At 45.0% G+C, this 18,583-nt stretch overlaps 1 protein-coding gene across 1 annotated transcript; it reads right to left on the bottom strand.

Annotated features, from left to right (window-relative positions):
- Positions 1–14,838: 14,838 nt before the first annotated feature.
- FOXA1 (forkhead box A1) lies at positions 14,839–18,576 on the bottom strand. Its single transcript, XM_004681922.1, has 2 exons — positions 18,428–18,576; positions 14,839–16,170 (listed from the first exon to the last, which is right to left on the bottom strand). The coding sequence occupies exons 1-2, from the start codon at positions 18,497–18,499 to the stop codon at positions 14,839–14,841; spliced, it is 1,404 nt and encodes a 467-aa protein (XP_004681979.1). The 5' UTR covers positions 18,500–18,576.
- Between the last annotated feature and the right edge of the window lie 7 nt (positions 18,577–18,583).

Below are 18,583 nucleotides of genomic sequence, written 5' to 3'. Positions count from 1 at the left end.
CAACGTGAACTAAAGGTTTGACTTGTGGGGTATGAAGGAAGGAACTTTAGAGGCAGGGTGACAATGTTCTCTATTTTTTGATTTGTAGAGATTTTGCTTTTACCTATGCTTAGATAAAAGCACAAAATGGGGCCTCCCTGGTGGCATAACTCAGCACTATGAAGCACTGAGTTTGATCTTGACCAGGGAGCTGACCCACATGGCACAGCAGACCTCTCCTGTCTCACCTGCTGCTCCCCTCAGCAATGTATTTCAGTTGATCTGCCTGTTCTGCTCCTCAGTATATCACTAGTGAATACTCTCAACCCACCCCAGGCCCCCATACAGTTGGGCTGCACCCCAGCTCTTGTGTGCATAATTTTTTTTTTAATTACAGAATGACCTTTACGTCTCTGCGGTGATAAAATAACCCTGTCTAATGTTAGTGTTTAGTAAAATTATTTATGTTTGCCAAGTCATAAAATTATTTATTTTTGCTAACATTTATGTTAGGCCTAACTGAGTGCCAGCCCAACTCCTAGAAACACCATAACCTAGCTAGAAGTTTCCATTTCTTAGGTCAATGGACTTGTTAAGGGGAAGGATGTCTTAAAGGAACTATGCAGAGTTCAGTGGACTCCATCCCCTCCTCCAGCTTTCTGGAATCTACACACTACTCCAGTGATTGGAAATTACAACTCCTAGCTCTACCAGGGAGAGAACTGTGAGGTCCCAAGGGCAGAGCTAAACAGGCATTCTGGGACTTTGGGGGATAAATAGGGAGCCATTATTCAGTGGTCTCTCTCCTTCAGGATAAGGCTCTGGGGACCACGTGACTTCGCGTTTTCAGTCGGCTGAGCCGGTAAGATACTCCAGTTACTTTGTACCCAGCTCTCTTTCCCTGGGTTGTTTCCAGTTTTTTTCTCCTTTTGTAGATAATCCTATTACTGGCCCATTTGTGTGTGCCTGCAGTACAATTAAAATTTTTTTACAGATTTATTTATTTATGCATACAGAACTGGGGTACAGGCCAGAGGTGCAGGGGCTGCGAGAGGCTTCACCAGAGACAGAGGGGGGAGCAGAACAGGCAGATCCACGAAGTACACTGCTGAGGGGAGCAGTGGGCGGGTCAGGAGAGGTCTGCCGCGCCATGTGGTCACCTCCGGGGCCGGCAGGAATCGAATTCACGAGGAAGTGACTTTAGCTTCTCAGTGCTGTGCTTTAACCCGCTGCACCACCAGGGAGGGCCCACAATTAAATTTTAAGTGCACGAGTGAGGCCTCACAGACAAGCGGCCCAGTTCACATTGGGGTGCCCTGTAACAGACTTAGCCCTGGGGAACTATGGGGGAGATTAGAACTTATAGGGAAGACAATTACAGGGATATAGAAATAATCAAGAAGAGGTGGCGAATGAGGATAGTTTGGTTCCAAGAGGTCCATAATGCGTGTTCAATATTCAGAACATTCAGAAGCATTGAGATATGTGAGACTCCAGAAAGAAAAGTGGCATAAAACCATTATCAAACCAAGGCATTACTGAGGATCTTCAAGAAAGAAGTGCAAGGTAGCATAGGTTACATTATAAGGCTGATTTTTAAAAAAGATTTATTTATTTGTGCAGGCAGAACTGGAGTACAGGACAGAGGTGCAAGGGTGGTGAGAGGCTTCACCAGAGACAGAGTGGGGAGCAGAACAGGCAGATCATTGAAGTACACTGCTGAGGGGAGCAGGGGACAGGTCAGGAGAGGTCTGCGGTGCCATATGGCTCACCTTCAGAGCAGGGATTGAACTCATGCAGAAGTGGCTTTAGCTTCTTAGTGCAGTGCTTTAACCCACTGCGCCACCAGGGAGGGCCCTACTGGATTATTTTTTAAGAAATTCCCTTCCCCTTAAACAGAGATGAGCTTTGCAAGTTTGAAACTGAGAAGTCTCAGGAAATAGAAATAGTAAAAATAAAAACAGTGAAAAAGAAAAGCATCTATGTCATGGAGAGGATACAGCCCCTGAAGAGGATGTTGTGGGTCAGAGCAAGACATGGAAGAAATGTTGAGTTGGAACACAGGGTGGGTGGAGGATTGGATGACAAGTAAAACCATCTTTCTTTCTTTTTTCAGTAACATTAGATACAAGTTCATCTGTCCAAGTGTAGGAGAAAGGAAGATAAAAAGGCCTGGGGAAGGTTTGGTTCATCTGCTAAAAAGTTGTTTAGTGAATCAACAAGAAAATACTGCTGTCTAGTAACTCACCTGTTTTATTAGAGAAGAAAATGCAACTGTTGCTGTATATTATAAATGTATGAAGGATTTAGAAATGAGCACCTTTCTATTCTCTCAACAATGAATGTTTGGATTGTCATCTTTTTATATAAAAGTACTACAAACAATTTGGATTTCTGGGAACCCCAGGCTAGATGAAATATTATTTGATACATATAATTTGTGTCACTTTTATTTTGGCTTTTGGACTGTAGCTCCCAAAAAGGGTGAGTTAGGTGTGGGCGGGGGGCCTGGTGTGTGTTGGGGCCAGATCTCACTGTCTTCAGCCACTAAATAGAACATCAACAGAGACAATAACCAAGGAAGGATGAATTCCATAGTCTCCAGAGGAAATTAATGTTTCCACTCACAGTCGTAGAAATGGACTCCCGCTCCCACTTGAATTCTCTGTTTATCTGTATCTAAATAACTAGATGCCTTGTTCATTCCTGGTATTAGGTGTGATTGAGAGATAACTCACTCAGTGGCGGCGGCGGCTGCGGTTGTTTCTGTGCACGCAGTAGCCCATGCTCTTGTGAGCATCAAAAGGAGATGAAGCCTGATTAACCATTTTGAAATCTATCGGATGAGGAGAAGTCCTTACAAAACAACTTTTATACGCTTTAATTAAAAACGTGTTCCGGCAGCTCAGAGCTGAATGGGCTTCAGGGGGAGCAGGGCTGAGCCCGTTGCTATGACGACACCAAATCTTTTCACGTCCTGGCCCCTCCTCAGCACACTCTGTCTAGCTCTCTCCAGTCATTAATTTGCCTCCATCCCATCCCTCACTCCCCCCAAACTCTAGTCAATAAGTTTCTGTGAGACCCAGTACTTTCTGCTCCCCCCTCCATGATCGCTTGCACCCCTCCTTCCCTTCCTCTTTTCTTCCATTTCCCTATTTCCCTGGCAATCTCTATTTTCTTGTTTCTCTTGAAAACAAGTTTTACTCCCTAAGTGAAAACACTTTAAAAAATGTTTCTTCATCACAGTCTGGTAGTCATTGCTTATCTTATTTTACCTCTCTGGGAAAATCCATTCTTAGGTGTCTTGAGTGTCATCGATAGGATCGTACTATGTTCCACATGAACTTATTTTTCAGAGTAAACGCTGGCTACCATGCTACCATTGCTGAAAATAATGCTAAAATGCAAAGGGCTCTGTTATACTCCGTTAAAGTTAATTTGTTCTTATTAAATATTGAGTTTTCCACAAGCAGTGTCATCTGGCAACAATTGTAGGTGAATGTAAGATTTTAAAATACATGTTTAATACAAATCCTGGGAGTGGGGGGAGTGCAATGTTACCTTAAGAAGGGGCTTTAAATATTAAAAAGTTTGGATTTGTTATACAAAGACTTAAATAAAAATGACACTGTTACTTGTACAATGTGAATGAAGCATTGGTAAGACTTGCCTATCTCAGAACCCAACAGTCAGCCAACTTGTGAGAAGTTGATATCTTTGCAATCTTGTACTCAGTGGATTTATATAGACTATAATATTATTGCTCAGCTACTTAATGTTATGCTTTGAGTCACCAGAGGCCTTACAACCTTTCATTTTGATTATGATTCCAATTTTCCCTTTCACCTATTCTATTTTATAAGATGAAATAGGTGAATGGAATGCAATAGAGATCATTTCTCACTTTTTGTCCCTGCTTAACTCACAAGCTGTTCTTACTGTGATTATACTTCCAAAGTGAATTGTTGGATCCACTAACCATTTCTCTTCTAATTGCCTGACTCAGTAGAGATGGGGTACCTAAAGAAATAGGTCTAGTCTCCAGGGTTAATCTTGGGAACAGCATGCCCATCAGTCACTGGGCATGAAAGTGGGTGACTTCTTTGGAATCTGAGGAGCTGTTTTGAACCCTAGGCTCCTTATCAGGATATAACTTTGTTTTGTTAACATTTGACTTTTCTTTAGAAGTTTTATAATGAACTTCCTTGGTATTTTTACTATTTAAAACTCTAATTCCTGATAAGCTACATGTATATCTATGGGCCAAAGGTAACAAATTCTCCCTAATATGATAAATAGTATTTCTTCGGAATGAACCAGTCTTTAGATTGGCTTCTAGATTCTTATCATTTAAGAACTTACCACATTTCAAGAAGCTGAAGTCCTGTAACGTCTTATCACAAGTCAAACTTAAAAGGTGAAGAGGCTGCATAGCATTTGGGTGATATCTCACAAATGAACCAAGTCTCCTGTTTCTAAAGCTGGTATCATTCAAAGGAATTATTCAGATTTTGCTTTATTTTCTCCCTCTCACATTAAGAACAGAAAGTCAAATACTTCTACATGTTAAAGATGTTTTCCCAGTTGGGACATTTTATTTGGGTCAATCTTAGGTGGGCAATAAAGAAAGTAAATATGTATAGCTGGCTAAAGTGTTAAATGCCACAAGGCATTTGGATGTCTGAAGCAGATTTTGGACCTAATAAAAAAATGGCTCCTCATAAAGGAATACTTAAAATGTAAGAAAACTTTACCTTAATATCAGAGAAAAGATTTCATTAGTAAAACAGTTTGGACAGTGAATATAGTTTCTCCATTATCTAGAAAAACTCAAGAAATAGCAGTAACTCAATTCTTGACATTTAAATCTGTATTATACCAACTCTGAAGTGAGTGATCTTGCAGATGAGTGGGCTTTAAGACAAAAATAGAAAGGTATTCTCCATTACTGCATACTATGGCCATTGAGTCTCACTGTTGAAGTGTGCTTTAGGGTTTCTCTTTGAATATCATTGAACTTTCATTTCTATTGAAATGCTTTATATTTCCTTCCCTGTTAAAATTTGTTTCCTGGCCAAAGAAATCCAGATGAAAATCAAACTAACACTTGTTTAATAAATCACCCATCTGGGGGTGTCCCTCTCACCTGAAGTCACATAATGCTTTGTGTACTCTGGCATGAAACAAATTGTTTTACATCCTAACCTGCAATACTGTCTGTAGCTTCTATTGTCTGGTGGATATATGTCAGAATTAAAGATTTTCTATGGCTGTTTTGATTGCTAGCCATTAGAATGGTTATTACAATTTAGTCCAGACTGTGGACTCTGAAGCCCTCAAAAATCATAAAAAAATAATACTTCTATGGTTATAGACACACATAACTTAATCTTGTCATATATATATTATAGTAAACTCCTACTCAAATTGAACTACAAGTCACTTCCATCTCTACCTTGTATAAGTGCTTTTCTCCCCACCTGCACACCACCCCCAAAGTTCTAAGCACATGATAATGAACAGGCAAAGGAAGCCCAGCAGGCCACCAGATGTGGAATCATGTGTCACAAATGAAGACAAAATTAAATCACCGCATGAAGTTGAAAAAGATATTTTTGAAAAAGTCACTGAAGTAAGACCACACTGAAAGTATACCAGTCACCAACATTCAAACCTATTTTTTTTTAATAAGTTAGTGAAAAGCTGGTAAAAGTCCAGAAAAGAAGTCACTTATTCTTTGATAACTTGTAGTAAGTATTTCAGTAGAATCTGAGAATAGACTATCCTAAAGAATAGAATTACCCATGGCTTTCTTTATTAAAGGCTCAAAATATCTTCAAGGTAAATGCCTTATATCCTTTTTGATGTAAGTGAAAAGCATTAAGATTACACAAAAGTAAATATATGTTTTATTGTAAGTTATGTTTAGACAAAAATAAAGGAGAAAACTATGAACGAACTGGTCTTTTTTTTTTTTTATTAAGGCAAGGAATATTTTTTCACACACACCCCCTCTACCAAGTGTCTAGGGTTTAAAATTGAAAGAAGTGGTCAGTTTATGGACTAAATTTGAAAAGGTTACTCCACTTAATGCTGTAGGAAGTTTAAATAACTAAATGCTTCTAGTGAGAATAATGAGAATAATGCCTAGCTGAAATTCTTAAATTTGAAAGGCTTTTCTTGGTTTATCCCAAATCAGCAGATCACTTAATTTATAACATTCATGCTTTGGGTACATGCTTGTGAAGTGGAAGATCTTCTGACTATCCCTCTAAATCAGCATATCTAATTACACTGTAGACTATCCTAGGGTGTTTGTGTGCCAGCTCTAATTTTCTAAGAGAAAGGTGAAGAGTCCATCCCTTGAAGAGTGAGATAGTCCTAACGAATTGACCACTAACTACTGATCTTAATCCTTGTTACTAACATAGACCATCCCATAGTTCTTTTATGGTCTGGAAAGTACTTTAAATTCTGTTTGTTATTGCCTATCTGAAACAAAAACAAAACTACAGTACATACTTTTCTCAATAATAGGTTGAGGGCATAAAGGACTTTGTGGGAAGTACATGCCCACTAATGAAAAGGCTCAAATCATATTTTACCCACCTAGATACAGGAAAGCTTTCTTTGATCATGTTCGTAGGGAATATCATCTCTCCCTGTCTCTGTCTCGCTCTGTCTCGCTCTGTCTCACACACGCACACATGAGGTCATGGCACGTGACAGTGCTCGTTTGGTTGTTTTTTTTTTTTTTTTTTTTTTAATTTGGCATACGAGATGTCGAGCAGTGACTGGAGTTCAGACGTGTGCTTTTGGTATCTTTGATGTTCACCTCCTTACACTCAGGGGAACAGACGCAGGTGCTGGAGGTGTCTGACAGGGCAAGGTTGGCAGTGGAATCCCGGCGGCGGCGCTCGCATGGAGGTCACTGTCCTGAGCACTGGGCACGGGGTCCGCCGAGAAGTAGGCAGCGCCTCACTCCCCGCTCCGGGACGGGAGTCACAGTGTCTTAACGTCCCTGCCCCAGGCCCTCAAGACCGTTCCACAACCGGTGCCGATAGGTGGTCTGAAAGCTAGTGGGACGAGCCTGAGCAGGGGCGATTCGGGGTAGGGGCGATCTAAATTCCTTTCCGTTGGTGCTGGGGTGCGAGCAAAGTTGTCTAAGATCGGGTTGGGCTGCGTGGTGGTAATGGGGGGAGCCCCCACGCGCTCGACCCCAGGCGCATGGCCGCGTTTCTGTCCAGCGCGCCGAGGGCGCCATGGACAGCTCGTCAGCTGGAAGCCAGGAGAGAAGAGAGTAAACACTCAGCCGGAGGGGCTGCCCTCGGGGCACACAGTTGCAAAGGCAGAAAGGAAAAAAGAAATTGAACAGGAGGGGCGCCGCGCCCCCTCCCCCGCGCTCAGTGCACGGGCGGCGCCACGGGTCCCCTAGTCTTGCAGGGCGCCCATGCCCTCCGCGCCCAGGGGGCGCCACAGCCGGGCCGACAGGTCGAGACTGTGCCTCTGAGTGGAACGCGCCTCGCCCGCCCTGCCGCCCCGCCCGGCCGGGCCCCTTGGGCGGCATGGAGCCCTGCTTTGCTCTTTTCGTTGGCCAAGCACAATTGTGTTATTGGAGATAATGAATTCAATCCCCATCAAAGGGCATTAGGCTCGCCCGGGCCTTGGAGTTGCTGATGCCTTTTTTTTTTTTTTTTTTAACCAGGAATGAAAGGCTAAGGAGGAAAAAAAAATCTCTGGGGGAGCCTTTCCCCTGATCGCTGCTTTTGAAGTGAAGGGGCCCGAGCATTGTTGTTCACCTCGCGGCCCATAAGGCTGAAGAAAGCCTGGGCTTTTGATGGGCTGAGAACCGCCTCGGCATTGAGCACCACGTCGGGTGGCGCGGCCTGCGGGCAGCATATGTCTCGCGGCGCCTGGCCCCGTCTGGCGGGTGGGGCTGCAGGCTTGACGCGGCGGGGGCGCGGCCGCGCGCCCTGCCAGCAAAGGAGGCTGGGACCCAAAACGAGGCCCTCGTCAAGTTTCTGGGTTCCCTGGGAACCCCGGCCTCAAGCCGAGGTCGCGGTTCGCCCCAATTTGGCGGCACAGTGCCTGCCTTCCTTCTGGGGTCAGTTGAGACCTCCTGTGAGACTGGGCGGCCTTTGGAGGTGAGGGTGAAGAAAACAAGAGTTTCATTGAGCGCGGCAGTGCGAGGTGATCAGTGCAAGTCTTACTTTTAACCTCTGGAACCTAGATTTAAGCGTCTGGCTGCCTTAGCTAGAGTTTGCCATGTCCGCCTAGGTGCACGGCTTATACATGGGCATTCGCACGACGAGCTGTTAGGATTTCCCACAGGTTACTCCAGGGCCGCTTGGAGCAACCCGGCTCCCGGCAGGGGGCGGGTGAAAGGGGTGGAGGAGCTGCAAGGCGGACTAGGCGGCGGACGCGTCACCCGCTCCACCAGCCCGCGCCGTTTCCAGCGTCCCGGCGTCCGGCTGCGCGATGTTGAGCCCAGGACCACACATAGCATCAGACCGCCTGTGCTGAGAACTTGTTGCAGTATTTAAATTTGCTTTCAGCGCCGTCTACCTGCACTTTTCCACCTCGATTCGCATCCCCACCCCCACCTCTGCCCGCCTCTGAACTCTTTGGCTCAAGGTCAGCAACTGGAGCAGTTTGAATCCTTACCCTCCCTTCCCGGTCTCTAACCCCCTCCTTCCCTCCTCGAAGGATCCGGGTTATCCGCCCCATTAATATATTAGCCAGGCAGAACACAAAGGAAGCGCGTGTCAGCAGAAGGCAGTGTGACTCCAGGGAGAGGGGAGGAAACCTGGACGATGCACGTCTGGTTGCAGTTTGAGCTTGCGAAACGGCCTCCACCTAGCAAAGAGCGGTGGAGAGATGGCGGGACTTGAGCGGCTTGGGTATGAGCAGTTAGTGCCTTAGGCCTTTACAGCCAGGCTATGGGAGTGAAGTACAAGGCTTCGAGGTGGAACCCAGAGAGCGGGCAACGTTCCCCAAAGTCCCCAGTTCACCCTACTCCACAAAAAGGATCATTTATCCAGGAGTACACACCCCATCACACGGCGCCTGCTTCCTCCCTCGTGCATAATGGGAATTTAGAATTAAATTTTACATACACACAAAACACAGCAAAGTCTCTCATATTCTTTTCATTTAAATTGCTTGCGTTTTAAAATAACTCTTTTAGGGTGTGTGTGTGTGAGAGAGAGAGAAACAGAGAGAGAGAGAGAGAGGGGGTAGACAGAGAGACAGAGAGAGAGAGAGAATGTGATGCATGACATGATTAGACAAGCAAAGGAGTAACTAAATTTTCATGGGAGAGAAAGGGAAGAAACTTAGGTTTCCATCTGAGTGCATTGTTCCCTATTTCCAGGCTATGCTTTAAAGGAGTATGTCCAGGTTTCCAGATTGCTTTTCTGGGTTCACACACACACACACAACCAAAAAACAAACAAACAAACAAACAAACCTGATTGTAGCCTTAAAGAGGAGTTGAACAGTGGAAAGTAAACCCAAGGTAACCTCACAGAACTCTAGTCTAGCCTGCAAGCAGCACTGGTAAGGTTCTGAAGTTAATCCGAAGTGATTTGACCAACACCCCATAAGATTTTAAAGCCTTCTGGCATGTGTTCTTTCTGGATCTTGAAGAATATTCTGCACTCTTTAGTGACTAGAACCTAGAGAACCCAAAATATCATGCAGGATCTACAGCTGGAGCGATCCTCCTGGGTTGTTCCAGCTGCAGTGGGGAGCTCCTTCACACCTTGAGCTTTATTCTTACACAGTGTAGTCACCTGAAGCACACATAATGAGGAAGTTTGACAGAAAAAAAAAAGGGAGCAAATGAGGATTTCCCCTTTGTCAGTTTTTTAAAGAAAATGTTTATAGCATGAAAATGCATGCACTTTATAAGTTAACATTGAACTGCACCAGTAATTGCTGAAATGATGACTAGAGGAAAAGGAGAAAGGGGGGTGGGGTGGGAGGTAAGGGCTGCATTCTGAGAAGACCAAAGTTCAAAGCACCCAGCCAGACTGTGAGCTAAAAAGAGAAACACCAATGGAACCATATGGCCTCCAGGTTAACTATTTGGAAGGGAAAAAAAACAACAACCCTAGAATATTAAAAGTATCTTACTAAATGTTACTTGGAAATATACCCAATAAGATGAATCAATAGAAAACAAACCTTGCATAAATGGCTACTTTAAAAACAAAATTTATACTTCCCCAAATGTATATTCCTGTTCAGTAAGGCAAATTTTTCCTGTTGTTTTATTGTATTGCAATCATATGTTCAAGAGTTTTCTACTGATGACAATGATTTGGTTTGGAAAAAATTATTTCTACATAAACATTATTTAATTAGCCTACTGTGGCTTGTAAGTAATCACCTTTTGCATATAATTTATCTTAAAGTAATCAGTCATTACTTTTACTCCACTTTGCAAAGCATGTTTTACTACAATTCAAAAATGTAATTAAAATTTAAATTTTGAAAGTAAAACTTACAAATTTATTAAATATCTACTGAATAACTTAAGCAATTTTCTCTTTTCAATGAATTTTTCCTCTTGACATATTGAAGTATCACATTAAAATACATTATAGCTAAATGTTCTACAATATTACTGCTAAATCAACAGAAAACCCATTGATCTTGAGAAAAGGTTAATTAATTTGGGCTACAGGTCTTCTGCTTTGGTCTGCATTGAAAGGAATTTGTATTGATCACAGAAGTTTTTTGCAAAGAAATTTAATAAGCATTTTGAGGAACTGTGATCAGTTTTTTAAAGTACTCAAGCAAGGAGTTTAAAAAACTTAATCACCCAAGGAATTTTTTTCTTCTATGGTTTATTCAAATGTCGTAGACGCTTAAGAAAATTGTTTTTATACTTCCAGTGAAATCAGTTGGGTATCTAGCATTCAGAAAACGAAAACAGAAGTTAAGGACTTTAATAGGATTTTGTTTGTTTAATCCCTCCTCCCATATAATTCTCAACAGTTTATTCTGTTAGGAGGGCACCACAAAGAGACAATGTTAAATTTTATCTTTGATTTAAATATCCTAGCAGCCATCTGTAGAAAACAGACTCAGCCGCCTTCTACTTGGGAACTTATAAATTGTGCAGCTTGTTTAGTTTCTAAACTAAACCGGTGATCTTTTCTTCTTCCCTATGTCTTTTTATCAATTAAAGAAATGTTTCAGACCTGGAACAAGGTGAAAGAAATATTTGAAGTTCTCCTCCCCAACACTATACTTATTTCCCAAACATTTTTCTTTCATCCTAAAAGTGTTTGCTCGGTGTCGTTGTCAGTGGATCTGAGGGCCTCCGGAGCTTTCTCTTGGGTCTGTAGGAAGGTTCTCCTCACTCCCTCCGCCGGAGACCCCTCCCCCAAGCTGAGCGAAATTCCTAAATAAAGCGAGCGGATGGACAGCGGCCGCGCGGTCAGCATCTCCTTCCCGGCCCTGGTGTGCGGGAGCAGCCGAAGCGAAGTAACAGAGAAACTTGCAGACAAACTGGGGGCGGGGGATGGGGGGGGGAGTAGGAGGGGGTCGCGGGAAGGCGGCGCGCTCGAGGAAAGTCCCAGCACTCCCTCCGAACCACAGATGTTTTCCTCCTGGCCCTGGGGCGCGGCGCCCCAGCCTTGGGCGATCCGGCGTTTGTGTGTCGGGGTTTCCGAGGAAGGGATTACGCAGCGGGAGCAGCCTCGGCAACGCGGGCGTAGGGGCCGCAGGAGCGGTAACGAGGCGCCAGGCCTTCTTTGTTGACTTTTAGGTCTCGGGCTCAACAGAAGATTTATTCGCTAGGAAGGGAAAATGCCCAAACAATGAAGAACTAACTGCACTTGTCACCTCGAGATGCTTGCGATGCTGCTCTGCCCCTCTTCCCTGGCAACCGCCTGCCCTGGCCCCCAACCCGCGCGCGTCCTGACGCGCCGGGCGCACCTCGCATCGTCCAGGGAAGGCAGAGTGAGTGGCCAAACGATCCGAAGAAAGCCCAAGAAGCGAGACCTCCTCCTTGCGACCCCACCATTCCGGCTCCCAAGCTGGTCTCCAAAGTGGCCTCAGCCTTAAGGCCGCGGCGCCTCGCCCCCCGCAAGCCCAGGAAAAGTCCCCGCCAAGTAAAAGAGAGCAAAGGTCGACTTAAGCCTGGCGGGTGAAGGCCAGACGTCGCTATCGCTAATGTTTTAAAAAGACATGGGGACATCTGCGGAAAGGCAGCAAGAAAATTAAACGATTTCGAGGCAGTGGGGCCGGGTGCAATTCCGAGCCCAAGCTCACGCCTTTGCATTACATTTGAAATTCGAATTTGCCAAACTTTACTCATCCGTTATATAGGTATATGAATGTCTTGGAACTGAAAGCTTTTCTCCTCTCGGGGGGTTTTTAACGCCCTTCTGAGGACTCCAGATTAGGTTTGAAATCACTGAAACCAGTAGTTTCCCTTTCCTTCTTTCATTAACTGAAGGAGGGGGTGTGGGGGTGGGGAGAGACTTCTGGATTTTTCTCAAGTGCCACAAGGCATCCTTCCCTTGGGGAGGCAATTACGCGATAATTAAGGGACTCACACAGCTCTTTTTATCTTGTCTGTGGTGTGGAGTGGGGCGATCAAAGTAAAAGCTGTCCAAGTTCAAGCCCTGCGAAGATGGAGTTCATACACAAGGGCTCAAGCCGGCCGGCCTCTGCTTGGGCTGGCGTTGTTATTGTTGATGTCAATCTGAACAAGACTTACAAAGAAATAGGTGGACTGGAAAGTGAGCCTACTATCAAAGGAGATTAATGATTTTGTGATCTCAAGCAACTGTAGGGGTGTGAAGTTGCATTGAAAAACAAACTTCTTGGAAGACAAAATTATCAGCTTTAACGTCTGGAAAACGTATTTTTAGAAACGATGTTTTAAAAATTAGTGCCTCAAAATTCAAAATAGCAGATACTTTGAAACTTCGCGGTGGCACAAAGCTTCTGCTTTAACCCGCCTTCTCCGGCTCCCTCCAAAGCTACCGCGATGTTAAAGTTTTGTTCCTCTTTTAATGAAAAGAATTCTCTGTTGTAGACAACTTAATTTTATCAGCCACATCCGATATTTTCTCACGTGAATACTACTCAGACAGGTGAAAATTATACATTGGGGAAGAGGAAAAGGGAGGGAAATTAATAATATTCGATTTCATTGTGGAAGGGCTTAAAAGAAATACAGAAGGCTTAAGCCCATGTCAAAAACTGAAGTAAACATTTCAAAAAATAATCTTCAAAAATCTCAATTTTTGTCCTTGTAAATCAATTTATCTACCTACCACCTACTTTTATTGAATTTCATTGACTACTTTTTCACTTGTTACATGTTCTTATAATTACTGTAACAAAACAATTTTGTTTTATAGTCCTTTTTCCCATTTATATTTAATGCTAGACTTTAAAATATATCATATTTGGATTATCTATTTTGGCAATAATTAAGGAAAATAACAGAAGTTCTTTTTTGTTAACATTTGATTTATTTAAAGTCCTTAACTGCAAATGATCAAGAACATATTCCACGGCTTAAATTTTATCATTTTTGTTACTGAAATCAAAATATTTTAATTACAATCACATTGATAAAATTAACATTTTAATTGGTAATTTTAACCATCATTTAAAGCAATTTAAGCTGTAAAGGAAAAAAAAAGAATAAACCATGCAATAAATTAACATTGAGAAAGCAAAAAGGAATAATAATGAAACCCGTCTGGCTATACTAACACCATGTCCAACTGTGAAAAGTGCATTAACACTGAATGAAACAAGCACACGATGGCAATAATTAAAATGGTCACAATCAATTGGATTTTGGACCCAAATTTGAAATGTGTCTCCCTGTAACTTATTACTCCTCCAATATTGTAATGTTCCCTTTTTTCATGAAAAAAAAAATTCTTCAAATGGTATAGATACATAGTAGTTAATTTTATACATGTTATGTGACCTCTGAATGACATGACCATGGCCCTCTGCAAAGCAAGGAGCAGAGTTATTGAGGATAGTTCGTGAGTTATGGACTCCTGGAGCTCTGTGTGGGTAGAGAGAATAAAGTGGGGGTGTCTTTGTAACTTCTTGGTCAGGCAACTCTTGAAAATATAGCATGTATATCACCGAGCTATCACTTGTATACTTTATGTAAATACATAGAGTATGTCTACAATTCTGAGCATGTCATAAATAAGAAGTTCGTACATAGTATATATGTATATAATTTTAAGACATCTGCTCTCAGAATGTATCTGAAATGAAAGCTGAAAAACGAATGGCTCTGATGTTTATAATTTGCTTCTGTTTTGTTGCAGAACAACAGTATTGTCCTTCCATACTTTTGAATACCTTCTTGTGTCTTCACCCTTTGAGTTTTAAGATTAAGAGTGTTGCCATAGACCTGTAAACTCGTGGGAGGAGGGTGTTGGGGGTTGGTTGGGAGAACAAACATTTTACAAGCTTGACCATCTCTCTCCTTTTTAAGATAAACCTTGTGTGGACAAGAATGTGTCTGGAGAGGAAAGAGAGAAGAAAGGGCTAGGGACAAGGAAGTAGGATTTTATATATACACGTGTGGATCATTAAACTTTGCAAAAAAAAAATATTGGTTTGGGATCGGTTTTCTCTGTAATAATATACATGAGGCATTTTGAATACAGTAACAAAGTAACAGTCTTTTGCACCGGGGGAAGATTGTGCACACACACACACACAAAAAGTAAATAAAAATAGCTGGGATATTATTATGCTGTTGTTGGCTTGGTATGTGTGGTTTTGTTTGCTGTTGATTTTTTTCTCTCTTGCTACCAGCATGGCCATGCCAGACAAACCCCCAGTCCCGTGGAGCTAGGAAGTGTTTAGGACCGGTCTGGAATACACACCTTGGTAGTAGGCCGGCTCCAGCGCGGAGGGCTCGATGGGGCTCCTGGTGGCCACCGAGGCGCTGCCAAGAGGCAGGCTGGCAGGCAACGCGGCGCCATAGGGCGAGTACTGTAGTGCCTGCTCGTATGCCTTGAAGTCCAGCTTGTGCTGCTGCTCCGAGGAGGACATGAGGTTGTTGATGGAGAAGGGATGGTTGAAGGAGTAGTGGGGGTCCCCTTTCAGGTGCAGCTGGGACTCGTGGGGTGCCAGGCCATGCGCCGGATGGGACGGGGGCACAGATACCAGCGCTCCAGGCCCGGAGCTGATTGGAGGCGCAGCCGAGGAGGCCGGAGTCTTCAGCTCCGAGGCGCCCCCTGTCGCCGTCGCCCCGTTGTGGTCCAGAGTCTGGGGGCTGGCCGCGGGCCCGGGGGCCGGCGCGCCCTCTAGCTGGCCGGCCTTACCGTGTACACCCCGATGAAGGGGCGACTCCGCACTGGGGTTGGCGCTCGAGGGGTCCTTGCGGCCCTCAGGCCCACCTTTGGCGCTGCCGCCCCCGCCCCCACCGCCGGCCCCCGGCTGCTTCTCGCACTTGAAGCGCTTCTGGCGGCGCAAGTAACAGCCGTTCTCGAACATATTGCCAGAGTCCGGGTGCAGCGTCCAGTAGGAGCCCTTGCCCGGCTTGTCCGGGGAGCGCGCCACTTTGACGAAGCAGTCATTGAAGGAGAGCGAGTGGCGGATGGAGTTCTGCCAGCGCTGCTGATTCTGCCGGTAATAGGGGAAGAGATCCATGATCCACTGGTAGATCTCGCTCAGCGTGAGCATCTTGCTGGGTGCCTGCTGAATGGCCATGGTGATGAGCGAGATGTATGAGTAGGGCGGCTTGGCATGTGGGTAACTGCGCTTGAAAGTCTTGGCGTCCGCGCCGCCACCTGCCCGGCTGCGGCCTAGGTTCGACGGCGCGTACGCCATGGGGCTCATGCACGGGTTCATAGCGGCCGCATAGGGACCCAGGCCGTTCATGGAGGCCGCCGGCTGCGCGCCCATGGCGCCCATGCCGCTCGGGCTCAGCGTCGTCCCCATGGCCGTGACGCCGGCCGCCGTCATGCTGTTCATGGCTCCCGCCGAGCCTCCCGGCATGCCCGCCACGGCGCCTGGGCTCAGGCCTGCACCCAGGCCCGGGTTCGCGTAGGACATGTTAAACGAAGCTGGGGTCATGTTGCCACTTGTGGTCATGGTGTTCATGGTCATGTAGGTGTTCATGGAGTTCATAGAGCCCAGGCCTGAGTTCATGTTGCTGACCGGGACGGAGGAGTAGGCCTGGAGGGGAGACAGCGAGTGAAGAGGCCCCGAAGGGCGGGGTTAGTGGTGTGCTCCCCAGGCCTAACCGCCCCGGCAAGCGGAAAGCATTTCTACAAAGCATCAGACACCCCCCCCCCCCCCAGGGCAAACCCTCAGGCGCCCTCCTCAGAACAAGCAGGGATGTTTTGCACAGCAGGGGAAAAGTCCCAGCTCAGCAGGCATGAAAGACAAATGCTCACAGAAAATATGTCCCCAGGAAAATGTGTAATCGCTTTATACGCCAGGCTCAAGGGTCGACTTCTAGGGGACCCCTCCATTGCCTCCTCCATCCACACTAGGTGGTATCCCAGTCTCTACCTCTGGCTGGCCTCATAAAGCGCGCTTTGGGCAAATCGTGTTTTAAACTCCGAAATTAAACATTTTCGGACCCTCTGATTTCACTCCACCTTCAAGATGCGGTGGGTTCCGTCCGCACTTTCTTGCCTCACTTCCCCTCCCCCCGCAAGATGGCACCAGCTCTGCACCCATCTTGCCTATGCCTACCAGGCGCAGCTGACCAAGTAGCTGTCTCGTTTGTGCAGGGCGGCTGTTAATTAAACTCTCCGTGATGGAGCAAATCATGGCCATATGATCATTTCTCAGCAACTGGCTTTACTGTCTTATTGATATTCGTCAAATGGCGCCCTTCGGTTGGTTTAGAGGTATTTCTCGCCTACTTGTAGCAAGTGTAATATTAGAAGAGCAAAAGCCAGAAGTTCAGTAAGTTTTATTTTTTTTTGGGGGGGCGGGTTAAAAAATAGATCTACAACAGGAGAAGGGCAGGGAGAAGTGCGTAATATTATCAATGTACTGCATGCATTTGATACGATCTTACACTACACCTGTTTAAATCATTGAAAAACTGGCAATAATTTCATTACCGATGTCTAGCCCTCCGCGTTTGAAAATGTTAATGACATAATTTGTAGAAATAATCACCTACATTTTCCAAATATTGACAAGTAACCACTGATCATTTCTGACTTTTTAATCTATATGAATAGTTTGAATTACAGCCAAACTACAAAATCAATGTCTACTTATTTTCTCTTAGGTCTACTTCCCAATGTTCTAATGTGTAAGGAAATTCTTTCCTTAGGGGACTTAACTGATTAATGGGTCTAGAGCACTGCATGTGTATTAAGTCTCAGGACGAATTTTAAATCATCCTTACAGGAAAATCTGTATCAATGCCCACTTGGTCATGCATTAAAAACTGAATGGGGGGGGGAAAGACTAATTCTCTGATAATTTTAAATTGTTATCCTTAAATTTGTTCAGTAAATATGACTTATTGGAAGCCATAAAAAGATGAAGAAACAAATTTAAGTAGTCACACTCTGCTATGTCTTGCAAATAAACTCAAAGTAAGTTTAGGAATATCTACATACACAAATTTAAATAAGTCAATCACTATGGAAATATTTCTTATATTTTTCTATTCTTAAGGTATTTTTTACTTTTTTTTTCTTTCCCTTTTCCTAAGATTATTCAAGGTAGTTTTCAAAAGCTTTTTCAACGATGATAAACTTTGGGGGAAGGGGGTAATCGCCAGCTGTTTTCAGAGAAATACTTTTTGTAGATGGTGGTCCTGTCTATACCTGGTTTTTCTCGCAATCCCTTTGTGCACATTGTAAAATAAACCACATGAATGTGCCACCAAGGGGACAATGAAGAGAAACAGGTTCTCCGCCCTGAGTGCGGTATTAAAAGTCAGCTCACACTAGCGCCACCTAGCGGTTTTAGAAAAGAATTAAGCACACTTGTCCCCCAAAAGGGTTTGGTAAGTTTTATAAAATTTCAGAATCGTTTCATTATTAACACACTCAACTTAGCGGCGGCACCTTTATATCAGAAAAACACCTGAGATTTCAAACCCCGGAGGAAAAGGCTACCCTGAGAGCGAGTTCTGACTTTCTCAGAGTTTCCTCCAACTCGTGCTGGCGCCTGCCCGCCAACATTCGGCACCCGGGACCCGGCTCCGGTTCCGGCTTTCCGGAGGGAAAGAGAAAAGTGTTTCCCGGTGCAGACGATTTCAAAGCTTAGAGTTTCCTAAGGCCTCTACAGAGCGGAGCGCGCGGGGACCCAGCCCCCTCAGCGGCGCAGCCGATCGGGCTCTGAGCTGGGCACTAAGGGCGCCCCCCGCCCGCCAGCCGCCCGCTCTGCTCGGCGCCCGCCTAGTCCAGCCTCCCCCCGGCACTGAGTCGGAGCGTCCCGCCTGCTGCTCGCCTCTCACCTCCTGTGTGTCCGCGTAGTAGCTGTTCCAGTCGTTGCTCTCATGCCCTTCCATCTTCACAGTCCCTAACATCCTGGAGCCACCCTGCCCAATGCAACCATTCAGCCCTATGCGAAGCGACGGGCGGCCGCGCGGCGCGGGGCGGGGGACAGGGGG

This window comes from Condylura cristata, unplaced genomic scaffold, assembly GCF_000260355.1.
Source record: "Condylura cristata isolate star-nosed mole 26May11 unplaced genomic scaffold, ConCri1.0 scaffold00013, whole genome shotgun sequence".
In the NCBI taxonomy this organism is placed as follows: domain Eukaryota; kingdom Metazoa; phylum Chordata; class Mammalia; order Eulipotyphla; family Talpidae; genus Condylura; species Condylura cristata.
This window is presented reverse-complemented; position numbering and strand designations above follow the sequence as displayed.